The 17,429-nt window shown below is 40.8% G+C and overlaps 1 protein-coding gene across 7 annotated transcripts in view; it reads left to right on the forward strand.

Moving 5' to 3' along the window:
* PDE11A (phosphodiesterase 11A) overlaps positions 1-17,429 on the forward strand; it is a 406,550-nt gene that overhangs the window by 337,683 nt on the left and 51,438 nt on the right. For all 7 annotated transcript variants that reach the window (XR_013371375.1, XR_013371376.1, XM_077883001.1 and 4 more), the window contains 2 exons: positions 1,737-1,827; positions 5,237-5,337. Coding sequence is in view for 5 of the 7 variants with exons in the window: in XM_077883001.1 (XP_077739127.1) it covers positions 1,737-1,827; positions 5,237-5,337 (192 nt within the window). In the remaining 2 variants the exon portion in view is untranslated. The remainder of the gene's footprint in view (positions 1-1,736; positions 1,828-5,236; positions 5,338-17,429) is intronic.

Raw genomic sequence — 17,429 nt, forward strand, 5'->3', positions numbered from 1 at the left:
TATTATTAATGACATTATCACAAAATGTGCTAACACATTTATTACTGAACCTTCTAATTCAAACTCTCATTTCTAGCCATACCACTGTAAACTTATTAGCCAAGCAGCTAATATTTTTTAAGCAACTATTCCATGCACCAGGCAATTGGATATGATTCGCACATAAAACATCCCAGAATTTCAAAAACCAAAATAAAGGCATACAGTGTACACCTTGACAAATGTATTTTAATAAAAATGAACTCTGATAGAAAACAGTAACTATAATTAAATATTAATTAATCACTGATTACTAAGATTAGCCTACAAATTTGCACTTATTAAATGGTATAGATTAAGGTAAGACTTAAAGAAATAACACATACCCAATGAAAATCTAGCTCCCTCCTTACCAACTCTATTCATAATAATCCCTATGGAACCCTGTGTTTCCCCCAACATGTGGTCAGCTCTGAGGCTGTCCAAGGAACACAGGTCCCTGGACTCCTGATCTGGCTGTGATCTTGGGCTGCTTCACAGTGGAGGTGGAGGGCAGCTTATGATCAAAATCCTTCACATTGCACATAAATGCAGTTCTTGCTCTTCTTATGAGCAAGACAGACTGTGTGCTGTCAATCCCTAGCGTTTCCAAATAAAAGCCAAATTGCTTTTAATGTCCCAACTCCCTGGAATGAGTAAGAAAGAATACAAGGACCTGGATGGGTCATTAGTCAGAGTCTCAGCACTGCCTTTTAAACTATAGGATTCTCTGGATCTCTCTTGACTCTTGAGATGTTCTAATTCCTAATCCACAAGAGCTGGAAATGAGCACACTTGGACATTTCCAATGAACACGTTGCTGAACTAATATTGTTGAGAATTAACAATAAGCAAAATTTACGGATAACTCAAAATAATTTTTTCAAGTATCAATTAACATTTTCCATTCTTAAATGGAAATATATATGGATTTTAATTGATTTAGTACACTGCAGTCTACTACATGTCATGCATTATGATAGGCACTTTCAAATATTTTATTTTATTTTGTTTTCATAAATAACAGGAGGTAGATAGCATTATCATAATTTTAGAGACAAAGAAGCTGAGTCTTAAAGCACCCAAGAAATTATCCAAAGCTATTGCCAAGAGCTGGGGTCTGGTTCCAAATCCAGGGAACCTTCCAGAGTTCTAACCTGAGATATAATGGGACTCTGGGCTGGGAAACCATAGTAAAAATTTGTCAGCCATGTATGTAAAGTGGTTAAATGGGCTGTGCCTAATATTCCCAAGAGCTTTTCCCATGGAGAGTCAAATACATTTAGTATAAGACAATTAGTTGTTCTGGACACTCAGAAGATACATAAGGTTTATTCACAAAGTGTACCCTGATCCCCTGAGCTAGAATTTATATCTTCGGTCCTCAGATCATCCGCAGCCCTTTGATTGGACCTGGAACACTGTCTATGGCATTTGTGTTATGTGCATTATTTTCCCTTATGACCACACCTCATCTTCCTTAGCAACGTGGACTGCGTCTTATTTACTGTTGTATCATCCATAGACTCTAGTCCAACACACAGAAGGTTTTTGAAATAATTTACTTCACCGATGAGTGAACTACACAGTTTCCTGAGAATGTATATGCTAATGTTCCTTTGCCAAAGCAGGAGAAGCAATTTGATCCAAAGAGCTGGGGTGGGAGGATCACTGACAGGTGGAAGGTCCTGGTCACTCACCCTTCTGTCCTCTTTCAGGAGCGGCTCTGCTCTGGCCCAGCTCTACGGAACTTCTGCTACCTTGGAGCATCACCATTTTAACCATGCTGTGATGATCCTGCAAAGTGAGGTACAGACCTAATGTTATGTTCATGCTCTTGACAGACAAACCAATAAAACAATGTTTGCTACCTCTCTCTTTGTGGTGCCACAGGTAAATACAGAGAAGAGGACAAGTGTTGTTAGGCCAAACTATTTTCTTGGTGGCTTTGTAAAATTCTTTCAGATGCCTGACCAAGAACCTTATTCAAATTCTTCCCGAGCTGATTCATTTGGGTTTCATTATTGGTAAGGAGACTTCTCAGACTCACTTCACAGAGGGGACCACTTACAGTTTGTCACCAGAGCACAGGCTTACCTTGCTGGAGGAGTATAGAGCGACTTGATGGAAATAGCGAGTGGCCCAACATTCTCACTTTGTGAAATTCAAAGCCATTTTAAAAGATGGTAGAAGTAGAAACAGGGTGAGAAAATTACACTTTATTAGCACAATCGAGAAAGCTATAAAAGATAAAAGAGCCCCAAATCGCTGGTGGGAGCAATCAGAAAGTGAGAATTGCAGCTAAACTTGGGACCCAGGGCTAAAGCCATATGCCTTATTTTGTTTCATGTGGCAATGTAGGAGCTGGAAATAGTTGGACTTTTGTACTTTTAGCTCTCCATGGAGAAAAAGAAAAAAACACTAACGGACTCTGGCTGAGGCATCTGAGTTTTAAATGGCCAGGAAAGGATCTGTTTAATTTTCTGCAGACGTACAGAATTTTTTTTTTTTTTTAGGCCAAGAAGGGATCATCTGTTCCCCATTATTTGTCAGTTCTCTAGCTGTGCCATTAATTATTATTATTATCATCATTAAGGCCCTGCTTCGCTGGAATAGCATCATTAAATATGGAGGGTTTTTTTTTTTTTTTTTTTTCCTCCAGCCTATCTGGAGAAAGCATGTCTTTTGCAATATCATGAAAGCCTTCTTCGACCCCATAAAGGAGAGTCAGCACTCCGGAACCTGATGCGGCTGGGGAAGAGCAAACCCACTGGGGGAGATGTATTTTCAGTTGGGAATGAAACATCAAGGGTTAGGCTCTCAGTAACTCTGACAGAATCCAGCAGCCCAGCCTCCAAGGCTCTGGAATTTTCCTATGCAAGCCATGTTTTTAGCTGAGCCCTGTGAAGGAGGAGGGGTCAGGAGGAGGTTGGGTGCAGATGGTCTTTTCTGTATGGGCAATATGATGGGTTGACATCGGAACCCAGAAACTCCTACCTTTGTGATAACAGGGATTATAATAAACAGGGCGTTAGTGTTTTCTCGGAAGGTCATTTGTTTGTCTCTTGGGAAAAACAAACCCTGCTAACTCAGAATTTGTCTTCACACAAGCAAAACACATTGGCTGGCCTCCACTGCATGGTTGTCTCTGGAAAACGCAGAACAATAATAACAGAACTATGCCCTGAGCAACTGGCCTGTGGGTCGTGGCCTAGAGCTTTCCCCGCATCCCCTCCTGACCTGCCCTTCAGAAAGGCAAAAATGCACATGGCATTACACCCCCGCTTTTCAAATGAGGCAGAGGCCAGAGCATAGTTGCTCCAGACCTTTCTCCCTCCACGGTCGGTTTTCTTTCCATTAATACTAGTCCTCCCTAAACAAGGAGTAGAAGCAATATTTCAGGGAAAAAATCTGTCTCGGGGACCAAAGGCGTGAGGCATTGTAGAAGGCCAATTTGCATATAAACAATACATTGATTGCAAATTAGCTGGGTTTTTAAAATTATTTTTATTAAAGCTTATCAGGCTAGCTTTATCACCTCTATCAGCTATAAATTGTGTCCGTTGTGTTACTGTAAGTCCTTTAAAATTGGTAAAATGCACTCTCTCACAAAATGATCAAGGTCCTCAAATTCAGACCAACTCCCTCCTGAATTCCACATAGTTTTGACTGTCACTTACTCCAAAAGGCTATATTTCTTTCACTGAGAGATTCTAGATATGTGTCTACATCCAGGTGACGAGCTTCTCCAGAGATCTACCCACTTTCTCCCAGGCCCCAGCACACCAGCCTGTGATTGATCCATGGGGCAAGGCTCAGGCAAAGAAACCTGGGCAGAATTATGGTGTGGCCTACCTTTAGTTATTTGTCTTCTTCCTAATGGCTGAATTAAGGGTCTGGGAGAGTTCATTTGAAAATTATTATTAATATTGGACGTTGTCCCAGGTGGAACCAATATACTCTAGTCTTTAAGGAACGGAGGGTTCACCCAATGAGATAAATTAACTAAGGGAAGGAGATTATCATCTGGTGCCTGGTAAGAACTAATTTACTAATTGATATTCTGGTTCCCTGAAAGAATTAATTTACCTCTAGGCAGAGAAGAGTTTATTCTCCGGCCGCGATTCTGCGCCTTCTTTGGGCACTGTCTTCTGGCTCTAAACGCTGCCTTGAGACCCCTCCAGTTCCCCGGCCACATGTTTATGAGTTCATAATTCATGCTAAGAACACTCGATAGATGAAAAGTCCCTGACTCTCAAGCAAATTAAGTGAATTGTCGGTCACTTTACACAAGGATTTTTTTTTCACTATGCTAAAAACATTGCAGAACTGTATATTGTAGCTGAAACAAATTTTGATGAAAAGAAGGGTATTTTCCAAAGGCATGGAGTTATACAGATGCAAGTTTTCCTAAGGAAATATCTTAACATCCCAAGAACCATGCCAAGAACAGTATCTCCTACATCCTAGCCACTCAGTAATTACGTACTGGACTTCTTCTACACATACCTCATTAGGATGTATCTTCACAATTTAACACAGGATTTCTCAAGCTCGGCTGAGTTGACCAGATAAATCTTTGTTGTGGGGGCTCTCCTGTGCATTGTAAGAGATTTAGCAGCATCCCAGGCCTCTATCCATCAATGGCATGCCCATCCAGTGTGACCATCAAAAATGTCTCTAAACATTGCTAGAAGTCTCCATTGCCAAAATCATCCTCAGTTGAGAACCACTGGTCTATGGGGTTTTTTTCTCCTCCTTAAAGCCATTTGTTGCCATAGCAAGTGCTTCCAAAATGCCAACTTAAGTCTTTATTAGTAAAACTAGTATTCATTTTCGGGTCAGAAAGATTCCCAAATGTCTTGTCAACTTCTGCACTCCGCTATTCCACAGGAAGTGGCAGTCAAACGGAGTTGTTGGCACAGGCATATCCACAGTGAGACAAATTTAAATGTTTTCAGAGTTTTCTATTTAAGACTAACAAAGTCTGGTAAAGATTAATGAAGTGCCCCCCTGGTAGTCCTCCCTCAAAATGATTGCATTTTCTGGCTTTGCTGTGTTTGTCAGAAAATCCGTTTGTATTTGCACAAAATTTCATTAATTTTTAAAATGATTTTATCATGTGCCCATACTTTTTTTTTAAATATAGGAGATACATATAATCAACAACCTCAGATTTAATGTTGTCTTTTGTGACTTTTTTACTTTCTCATTACAGGGTCACAACATCTTTGCTAATTTGTCCTCCAAGGAATACAGTGACCTTATGCAGCTTTTGAAGCAGTCAATATTAGCAACAGACCTCACGCTGTACTTTGAGTAGGTATTGGCATTTGATCTATTTGACAAATGGATATCTAAAATTTCATCCTGTAATTAATTTTCAGGTCCATATTTGGGGGTTGCCTGTTATCCTAGCATATCCTAGAATGTCAATGTGTAAATGAGCTAAACTTTCTGTTGTTGTTTTTCCCTTATCTAAATGAATTTCATTAAGGTGGTATCTGTAAGACAAGAAAATTGAGGCTAGCATTATGAGATTTATAGCTTTCTTTTATTTTATGAACTTTGAGATTTTTGACTCTGAAGCTAAATGATGGCCGTTTTTATTTCAGAGACTGGTTGAAATTGCTATATTGGACTGTTATTTCTAGTCAGATCCATAAGGGCATTGAAGATGCTAATGAAAGATTTGTTGCTGAAAGATTGACTTGAAATCCAAGCCCTCATTTCTTGCCTCTCCTCTAGATGTCTTTCTCAGAAGTGCTATCCCCTTTACCCCAAAGTTCAAGCCTCTATCTGGGCTGGAAATTCCATCCCTCTTATATCCTCTGAGACCTGCTCCATCGGGTACCACTTATCCTGGCAGCGTGGAAGTCTCTTCCTTCACCAATATGCATAGTTTCCTCTTTAAAGACTAACTTTCCTCCCTTAAAAAAACTCTTTCACTTGATCCCATGGAGATCTTTCATTGCTTTTCGATTTACCTTTCTCTCACTGCCTACCTTTTCAAATGAATGGGACATGTTAGGACCTTTATTTTCCTAACACCTGGTTACACTTTGAAGACCTATGTGCACCTTCACATTCAGCCAAAATTGTTCTGTTAGAGGTCGCCAGAGACTTTCTTGTCCTCAAATTCAATGTCCTTTACTCATTTCTGATATTATCTAGCTTCGTTGAGACCTCTGAAGATTTACAGGCTTCTCACTGTCAATTTCTGCCCTCTTTTCCCTAACATCTGACTGCTTTTCTCTCTCATTTTCTGGGTTCTCTGTAGGTTTCTTTTCTTCTTGTTTCCATAAATGAGTTCTCAAACCCATGTTCCTCTCTCTCTACTCATATCTGTTCCCTTCATCTCATCTCCATATAACCCTATATAGGTATGAAGAAGGCTCTGGAATTCTTCAGTCTAACCCTCTCTCACATCCTATCCAATTTCGACCTCAAAAACCTTCAGAGGCTTCATTGCTTTCAAAGCAACCTCGAAACTTGGTTCAGCTTCCAAGGCCCTCCATAATCTGCCCGCAAACTTTTTTCCTTCTTATCTCCACTTCTCTCCTGCATGATTTGTCTGCTCCAACCAGACTGGTCTACATATTATCCCTTGAAAACATCTCATGAGGTGCCCCTGTGCCCTAATCACACTGTTTCTGCATGAAATCCTGTCCCTGCACTTCCCCATCCAGCAGAACTTTCCTTTACAGTCCATCTGCTCCATCACCTTTTCTAGGAAGCCTGTTTCACTCGCTTTGAAATATCACAATGCACTCTGGCATTGTGTCAGTTAGAATTAGATTCAATTGTAAGGAACAGAAACCCTAAAATAATAGTGACTTACTTCTCTGTCATGTAAAAGAAATCTGGAGAACCACCATCTAAAGTTGGTAGAGCAGTCACATTAAGTCATCAGGGACCCAGTGCTCCTTTTATCTTTCTGAGCTGCCGTTTTTGGCACATGGTTTCCACCCTAGTCCAAGGTAGCTGGTCAAGCTCCAACCATAATGTCCACATTTCAGCTAGCAGAAAGAAAGAAGGGACAAAGAAAAAGGGAGCTAAAAGGTGATGCAAGCCATCTCTTAGGTAAGTTTTCTGGAAGCTCCAGAGAACCCTTCCACTTACATTTCATTGATCAGAATTTAGCCATTTGGCTATACCTAGGTTGAAGGAAGTTTGGGAAAGAAAGTCTTTATTCTGGGTAGCCATGTGCCCTGCTGACAAAAAGTAAGGGTTTTATTATTAATAAAGGAAGGAAGGATATTAGAGTAGGCAACTAATAATCTGTGCTGTAGGTATTGTTGGATTCTGCTGAATGACTTAGTCCATGGTATTGTGGAAAGAGTAAAGGCTTTGGAGGTATGTTGGTTTGGATTAAAATTGCATTCTGGCAGTTAAACCAGGTAGGTTGAGTCCAAGTGTCTATGTCCTCTTCTTCCTGAAACTCCACTGAAATGATACCAAATACATTTAAAAGAACAATAAAGGCATAAATCTTCAAGGAGAGAGAGATTGAGGGCACATAACTGATAGGAGATGCCAATACATTAGTGGAAAAGAGAAGGCTGACCAACAAAAGGTAACTGATCTAGCAGAGTAGAAGTGAAAGGTAGGACCTACAGAGGGGAACAGCTCTGAGAAGCAAGACAATCTGCCCTGTAAGCACTTGTTTGGAGCCCAGAGACAAAACATGCCACGGAAAGGGGATGTGACACTCAAAGCTTAAGTAAGACGAAGAGATTGATAGCAAGTCAGCTTATAGAACACTCAGAGACCCACGAAGTCCTTCCCCAAAGTAACCAGTAAGCTTCCTTTCCTCTACCCCTGGAGACAGCCACAGGCTGATTCCCTGAGAAATTAAAGCGCAGACTCTGGATTGAGGAAAATATGAGATGGGAATGAGATACAGAGCTCAGAAGAGGGAATGAAATGAAATGGAACAAATCTCTGGATTGAGAACCCATAGCCCAGTCACCCAGAAGCTAGAAGTTCAAAAACCACATACCCAGGGTTGTCAGATTTAGCAAATAGAAATAGAAGAACCCCCACGAAATTTGAATTTCATATCAGCAATGAATAATTTTTAGTATAAATATGTCCCATGTAATGTGTGTGGGGGATGCATATAAGCAACTCCTGCCCAGCCTTTTAATGCCTTACTATACAAATGGATACTGGGAATCACAGAAAATTTTGTGAAAGCCTCCCATATGAAATACTGAAGCCAAAGAAAATAGGAAAAAACGATATTCAGAGCAAACAGGAAGAAGAAGAAAGCAAAACCCAAAAACTGTTGTTAATATCCTTAGACAGCTAAGATATTACATCCATGAAACAAGAACAGGATGCTTTAAAAAATAATAGGAGCCACCATAGAAGAAGAAAAAGAAAAAAAAGAAAAGAAAAGAAAAAGAAAAAGCTCTTGAAATTAAGAATATTATGGCCACACTAAAAAATGAAATGAAAGCACTGGGAAATATCTCAAAGGACAAAAGGAAGCAATATGGAAAACACTGTTGTGTTTCATTATGTGCTCTTCAGGACTGTTTAATTTGTTAACTACATGCATGTATTACCTTGATAAGTACAAATTTAATTAATTTTTGATAAGTATCTTAAAAAGCAAAAATTCCGGTTCTGCCACTACCTGGCTGTGTGTCACCAGACAAATTACTCACCTTTTGAGCCTCTTTTCTTCATGTGTAACATGGAGATTACAATACCTATGTTACCTGTCTTACATCTCATAAGTGCCTTGTATTTCTGATAAATGGTGATATCATTGCCTTATAGCTCATTTATTTTACATGCTTTGTGGCCCTCTTGATTGACTTAACTATCCTGATCATCCATCTTTTTCTGAAGTGATGCTCCTTGATTTGGGATTTATGAAGGCTTGTATCCCTTCAATGTTTTTATTTCCTGTCTCTGACACTTGCAGGATTTTGTGTTATTTTTTCTCAAAGTCGAAGCATTTTCCCAAGCCAGGTTTCCAAGTAACTTCTAAAGAGGAAAAAAATCTCACCAGTTGGAGTCCATTTATCAAGGCCTGTTAGGGATGTGTCGAATCACTGAGTGACCGCTGGGACGCAGCCAAGGAAGTTGGTTTCAACTCGTTTTCTCATTACTCTGTTCTTATCTTAATGCTGCAGCCCCTGCTGTTTGCTGACTCCCAAAGAAGCCAGCTTGTTCTCTTTTTGTCAGCATTATTGTCTTCTGAGGTTCCAAATAGCTGCTCATTCCCTAATCTAGACCTTCAGGAGGCTGATTCACTTGCTTGTCTAAAGTTGCATTAAAGTGTTGCCATATTTTTAGCCAAAACAATCCCTAGGGTTAATGAGGGGGAACAGCAGCCACTACCAACTGTCACCTCGATGCTTTTATTTCACAAATATACAATTGTGGAACTGGAAAGGATGCTAGTCATGATGTAATCCAATTCATCTCCTTTATTTTGTAGATCAGGGTCTGAGCTCAGAAAGGTTAAATAGTGTAGCTTGGGTCACATAACCAATTAGTGGCTAAACTGAAACCCATGCCTTCTCTTTCAGGGGTTTTTCCACAATCACTGTGTTCCTTCTCTAATGGAAGAATCAAGAAATAGTTGTTATTTGAGTTGGAGATACATTATATGGAATATTGACCTTCCCAGATGTGTATTAATCAGTTCAACTTGAAACCAGCATGGGGTCCCCTGTGCCCTCTCCCAAAGTGGAGCTGGAAACAAGGGCCTGTGTGCAGTCAGCATAGTTTTGGAAGTGACATCAGGAATAGGAGTGGGGGACTGGGCTGGTGAAATGGGAGGCAGGAAAGCTATTGTGAGGACACATTGCTTTGTTTGTCATCACTGTGGTCAGCTGGGCTTGATCCTGCAGAGACTGTCTGAAAAGTTTTGACGCTGCACCTCAAAATTATCCACTTGCCTCCATCCTCCATCAGCCAAGGTTATTCCACGAGTGTTAATTCCCAGGACTTGGACTTCCAGGATGTATGCACCTGAGGGCTGGAGGTTACTCTAGCAATTACCAACCCCACATGGGGAGTCAGAGCAGTCCCCCCCACCACCACCACCACCAGCAGAAAGTAAGCAAGGCAACAGGCAGCCTGGGCAGGAGCTTGATGCAGCAATGGCTGGAGAAAGGTGGGCCAAGAGGGTGTGGGTGGTCTGGCACTTCTCTCTTAGGGTCGGAGGATCACTGGTTCTCCTGCCCCAGCTACTCAAATCAAAAGTCAAGAAGTGCCTGGGTGGCTCAATCAGTTAAGGGTCCAACTCCTGATCTCAACTCAAGTCTTGATCTCAGGGTCATGACTTCAAGCCCCACATCGGGCTCTATGCTGGGTGGAACCTACTTTAAAGAAAAAAGAATTCATGATACCATTGAGGTCAACCAAAAAGGAAGCTCACTGCCTTCCTCCCCCAGGAAAGGGGAAAAAGCACTGTAGAAAGGGCCAGTGCAGGCAGGGAGACACTCTTTTGGACTTTTGGAGAGGAGTTTATAAGGATCTTCCCCCAGGCAAGATCTCCTGCCATGGGCCAAAAGAGGAAAATAAGCTTCCTGGAAATGTGGAACCCCTTTAAAAACAACCACAGAAACTGGTAAATTTAATTTCTAATGGCTTTGGGAATCCTTGGGATTCTATACTACAACTGATAGATAAAGCACAGATTTAATAAATAAATAAATAAATAAATAAATAAATAAATAAATAAATAAATAAATAAAACAAAACCAAAACCTTAGTGTGAATTTCTAGGCTTCACAACCCACGTCTGGGGGTTAATTCTTTAGTCTGATTTTCCAATTCACTGAAAACATTTTCCAGGTTCTGCTGAGTGATTTTCTGAAATTGATTTCCATGCCTATTTCTGAGTCCCTGCAGTGAATAAGGCTTTGATAATTAAATAGTAATTTCAGCGTCTCAAGCAGGACTTAGATGTACCCTATCGGTAACCAGCCATGCAACTTTGAGGGAGTCACTCACTTAATCTCTCTTTGCCTTGGTTTCTTGTCAGCAGCATGGAGGCAGGCATATCAGCCATATCAACCCCCTAAGGTCCTTGTGGTGGTCAAAGTAGATTACCTATTTGAAAGATAATCTGGCATTTAAATAATTAAGATTTCAATAATCTAAATAATGTAAATTTAAATCATTTAAGTTTGATAACTTTGATGATTTAAAGTACCTTATAAAGAAAGCCAGAAAACTTAATAGAAATTACACCATAAAAGATGAGGCTTGTTGGGAGGAGGGGGTAGGCAGAGGAAGAGGTCCAAAATTATAAGCATTAAAATTTCAAAGCAAAGTCACAAATCCCTGTCCTTTTGTTTGCATGTAAGTCAACAAAGTTGATTATTAATAAAAGCAACAACTAGTATTTCCTGAGTGCTTACTTAGGAGCTTTATATTCACATTACCCTTCCTTAATAAATAGAGCACTCCTGTTAGAACGGGCACTGTTATTGACCTCATAATACACAGGAAGAAACTGATGTTTGGAGAGAGAGTCAGTAAATTGCTCACAGTGTTAAATGGTAAAGCTGAGATTTGAACCAGGAAGTTGGACTCTCTTTAATCCCTGTGGCATTCTCTCTGCTGTTCCAGAGCTATGGAACTGAGGCCAATCCTGGGAACACTCAGGCATCAGGGGCAGCAGTCACTTGAGTATGCCCTCATGGAGGCCGATCCCAAGCATACTAGGTAACCAGCAGATAGCAGTTCCACTGCAGGCCCACCATCAGGAGGGAGGAGGAGTGGAGGCTCCAGGTTAGAGCTGCTCAGGAGCCTGTCTGGTGGGGCTGAGACTCCAATCTCTTTTTTGCACTTGAGCTAAGCTAGGGCATCAGAAGTTGGCAATTCTTTCTTTAGCTGTAAGACAGTCAACAGTTTAGTATCCCTCCCCAAAGGCTGATCACATGACACTATCTCTCATCCAGCAGGTGCCTGCACTGTGTTCCGTCCGTACTGTTCTAGCATTACAGTAGCTCCCTGTATCACCACTAGGATGGCAGCCCTATGAATGCCGACATCTCACTCTGGGAGGCCCAAAACCTGACACGCTGCCTGACATATTGAGTTCTCAAAATATTAACTTTTTGGAATCAAATTCTCATGTCAACTTCCAAGGTAGATGTTACTGTCCCCATCTTATAAGTAGATCAGGATACATGGGCTTCAAGAGGGTGAGTAATTTGCCCAAAGTCATCAAGTTGTCTGTGTTCCCATCTCCCATGCCACATTGCCACAGATCATTATATAAACTGAGGATTATCCAATACTTTGCGCTTTATAAATCCATTTGGATGCTCCATGCTTTTCCAGCTGGCTCTCTAAATGAATCAGAGGATCTTCAAACTGAAAATTTTCCATTTCCCTTTGTGCTCTACAAACATTCATCAGCAATTATGGAAAATGCCCGGTCTAATGGTATCTTTGTCTTTGTCTTTCCAAGTGGAGGCAATAACTAACATTTTTCAAAAGCATCTGATAATGACAGCGAAATGTACTACATTATCTTAGATTGGTAGAGGAGTTATAGTTTGACTATCCTTTTAAAATTAGATTAATATCTAGAACAATTTATTTTTTTAAATACAATAGGAACTCAACAAATATTCACTCATTCATCATTAAACAAATGTTTATTAAAAGCCCACTGTGTTTAGTGTTTGCAACTTCCACTGTTGCCTGCACTCAATTGAGCAAAGAAAGAAGAAAGATAAATTAATGCAGAGTTGGGTATAATGACTTGGAAGGCTTAACCCATTCTTATATCTTAACAGAGCCTAATGAATTAACCCACTGAAATTATTCTACTGTTAGAACAGGCCCCACCTTAGGTTGACAGAAGAAATATTTTGGCACTTCTTGGTGCATTTCAAAGCACTTTTATGTATATTCATTCCCATGCCCCCAACCACATGATATTGCAACTAAATACAACATGAGAACCTCATCCACTAGCACTTATTTTTTTAAAAGATTGATTGATTGATTGATTGATTGATTGATTTATGATAGACACAGAGAGAAAAAGAGAGAGAGGCAGAGACACAGGCAGAGGGAGAAGCAGGCTCCATGCCAGGAGCCCGACACAGGACTCAATCCCGGGACTCCAGGATTGCGCCCTGGGCCAAAGGCAGGCGCCAAACTGCTGAGCCACCCAGGGATCCCCCACTAGCACTTGGCACTTATTGAAGTGCCTTTAGGCACTTCTCCAGGCACTGTGCTAGTTTCTGGGGGTGCACAGGCAGGTAAGGCACAACTCTTAGCTCAGGGGCTCTGTGCCCATGGGGAAGAGAGACAACCAGTAAAACCACAGTGCAATGAGTGCTATGGCCAAAGTAAATGCAGGAGCAACTAGGTCACGTGCCATCTAGCAATGTCTTATACCATCTCTTGGACTGCTGATTATGCTTGGACTGAACTGACTCTTAGGACCTGTGTTGTCCAGTCCTTGGCCATTCTCAACATTCAGTCACTCAAGCCGTTCCATTTCCTGGATCCCTCCAATTTTATTCATGTCAACAGAAGCCTGGCATCTGACAAATAACTTCATTCAGGTTCTTAGCTGACCTTTGTGTTATCAGTGCTAGTCTAAAGCTGGGAGACCATTCAGTTTCAAAATTAAACATATGATTTTTTTCCTTCAGTCATAATTACTAGAGTTAACATCTGCATATTAATTTTCTATTCTTCCCTGGTGCTCTAACACCCAAATTCCAGAAACCTCTCCAGAGTCTAAATTTAGCAATCAACTGCAGACGAGTGATTTGTCTGTTGAACTAGCTGTAAGGATACCAAAAGAACAAATCTCTTTCCCCCTGCACCCCCTGACCCGGCCCCACTGCATACACTCCTGCCACCCCTGCCTGAGAACTCTGGGGTTGTCATTGCTGAAGAGCATAATGATGATTTGTCAATTTGGCAGTAAAACCTTCCTAACATTCATGGACTTTTAGTAGATTTGGAACAGTGAGATGAACAGATAAAGAATATGTGTGCATATATACACATATAGATACACAAATTTACTCCCCCAATTTTTTTGATTAAAATGTACACAGAAATGGTGATTTCTCGCTTTATAATCTATAAAGGATATCTTCGGCAAGATAGATTACAAGCCAGAAAGAGTTTTAGTGTAGTGATGGGTGACTGGTAACCAATCTTCAGAATTATTTTTGAGGGTAATTTTAGCAGTTCTGTTCAAATGATGCTTCTTTTAAAGACTGCTATTTTTCTCAATGGAGCGTATGTCAGGAGAGCGGGATGAAAGCCTCATAAAAACATGCGTGATTATAAATGAGATTTTCCAGTAAGTTGCCTTTCAGTCGCCGAGGTATTTGCCATTGTCCTTGAAAACCTAGGTTCGCAGTGCTTTGCTTGAGAAGTTAATGATACAGTTCCTCAGGACACAAGAGCCTGGATCCAGGGAGTATTATATAACTTTGTAGCTTTTAAGATGTTCCTTTTAGGGGTCCTGTGTTTTTAAGAGGGTTCCTATGTCTACGAGCTTCACATATGCTCCTACTGTTGGGTCTGTATGATCTGTACACCCATACACATAGAGATGCCAAAAGGAGCAGCTATGTGGGCAAATTCATTTCTCAAAAGTCTAATGGATCTCACATTGCTGTTTTGTAACCATTATCACTAAGGAGGAGGTCAGAATTATGCCACCTGGAGCCGTGAGCCTCCAACTGGGCCTGGGCCACTTGCAGCTTTTCTGTGGAGCATCCCCCTGTTGATGATGGAAACGCCTCTGTCTGGTGCCTGCCTTGGTACTTGGTACATGGCACTTCCTTGCCATGGCAGCCTGCAAAGCCATTACCTCACACCAGGGCTATGGGCCACTGCTGTCCCTATTCCCTCAATATGCTGGGCTCTCTAGCCCCAGGGTTCACGCCACACACAGTTTACAAAGATGATCTCAGAGGCCAGAACTGGGAGGCTAGGGGCTTAGAATCCACCTAGATCTGCTCACAACCACCAGGGGACCCTGGAAAAATCACTTCATCTTCCCTCACCTTGAGTTTCCTCACCTATAGAATGAGAGAAACAATTGATGTTTCTCAAAGGTACCCTGTACCTCTAACAGTCTATTATTATAAAGAAAACTCAAACATAGGAAATAAATAACTGTGACCCAACATTTTATATATATATGTGTACGTGTGCGAGTGTATAGGCATATGCATGTGTGCATGTGTGTGCATAGAGACAAGAGAGAGAGGCAGAGAGAAAATGCACACAAATTCACAAGGAGACATGTACAAGAATGTTCATAGCAGCATTATATGTAATATGTAATAGCAAAAAAACCCCCACCCATAAATAATCTAAACCTTCATCATCAGGAAATAAGTAAATAAATAGTACATAATAATATATGGAATAACCACATAGCAGTAAAATGAAATGGCCTAGAACTCTACACTCACAAACACTGAGCAAGAAAAGCAAGTTGCTAAAGAATACATACACTACAATGATGACATTCATAAAGTTTTAAAATATACAGAGCAATGGTTTGCATGATTTACCTAGGAAAATTGCAAGGATCTATGTGAAAATGATGTATGTGAAATTTAGAAAATGGACATCTTGTGGTGGAAGGGAGGGAGGGAGGAACAAGAGTGCAGAGTCGCTCAGGGGCCTCGACAGGATGGGTAAAGCTTTATTATTTTTTTTTAAGATTTATTTATTTATTCATGAGAGAGAGAAGCAGAGAGAGAAGCAGGTTCCTCACAGGGAGCCCGATGTGGGACTCGATTGCAGGACCCAGGATCACACCCTGAGCCAAAAGCAGATGCTCAACCCCTGAGCCCCCCAGGCGTCCCCAGATGGGTAAAGTGTTATTTCTAGGCTGGGTAGTGAAGAGGTAGATACATTCTCTACGGCTGATATGTAATTTATATACCTTTTAAGACATAGGAAGCATGCATAGTAAATTAGTTATGTGACTTTTGCATGCCATTACTTCAAAAACTTTTTGCAGCCTTATGGAAATGATTAACCCCATCTCTTGATCTTTCAAGATGGTTAATTTTCAGGAACTTAAATTGTAAATACACTTTTTTTAAAAACCTTAAAATATCTATTTGACTATTTGTGTGACCAAATATATTACCAGGTGTATGATATACACAGTTTCACCAGTGACTAACTTGACAAAACTATCGTGTGCAGAAAGTCCTACTGCTTTCTGAAGTCAGAGTCAAACCATGGGAGGTCAGAATAAATATCAAGAAATAGCCACACTTTTGTCAGTGGAGGAAAAATAAAATTAGTATGTCACATTTCTCTGTGCCCTACGGAGTCTTTCCACCCCTTTTCTATCCACATCCCCTAGGGACAGTGGATAATCCCTTTTGTCCTGATACAATGGAATCTAGTTTTGTTAAAATGTGATGTGAAGCCTATAACCGATTTTGGGTCTAGTTGATTTAAGACTTTCACACCAGCAACTCTAGCTATTAAAGTGTCCAGAGCTGGGAAATTTATCCTTATGGTTCTGTTCAGTTGCCCTATCACAGATTTGCATTTTTTTTTACAATTCTTTTCTGCATTGAGTTAGCCACGTAGGTGATGTTTCCATTTTGCATCAGAGATATTATGCCTTATACTTTGAAAATACTCTCAGCGATAAAATAATATTAATGGAAGGAGGGTCAGAACATCAGATGGGAATGATGTTCTTAAGCTTTCCACAGCTTGTTTGTTGTCCTCTTGGTCTAGTAGGAATCTAGTCTTCAAGAATCTAACGGAGCTTTTCTTGGATAGATTTTATGTTGTTTTCTTATCTCAACCTCTCCAAACGGCAACCATGAATACTCCAGTGCAACTAGAATCGAGGGAAAACCAGTGGCTGGAGAGTTATTTTTAAAAATGAAGAAGTTTCTGAGGTCATCATTTTCATTCATTCATCACTTCAAATATTTATCAAGCTACTACTACACATCAGGCACTGTTGTACACACTGGGGATTCAAGAGTGAAGAGAAAGGGGCCAGGCCCTTATCCTCATGGAGTTGGCCTTCTAGTGATTTCTTAGAATAACTCAGAGGATGGAAATCACATCAGGTGCATATGATGACAGACATGATGATGATGGGCAAGCTCTTTCAGAAAGCCTTTCATGATCTTCCATGACCCGCCAAGCTAAGCTTGGTGCCTTCCTCTGTGCCCTCCTGGACACCCAGGGCATGTCTTAGCCACTTGGGGCAACTGATATCTCAGCAGGTTACTTTTGGGTTCCAGCAGTGCCCCTCACCAGCTCTGCAACCTTGGGCCAGTTAACCCAGCCCTTTGAGCTTAATAACTAGCTAAGCCTTACTGAGTACCTACTACGTGCCAGGCTCTCTAAGTGTTTTACATAAATCATTTTATCTAATCCTTCTCCCCACCCTACAA

Source organism: Canis aureus, chromosome 34 (assembly GCF_053574225.1).
Source record: "Canis aureus isolate CA01 chromosome 34, VMU_Caureus_v.1.0, whole genome shotgun sequence".
In the NCBI taxonomy this organism is placed as follows: Eukaryota; Metazoa; Chordata; class Mammalia; order Carnivora; family Canidae; genus Canis; species Canis aureus.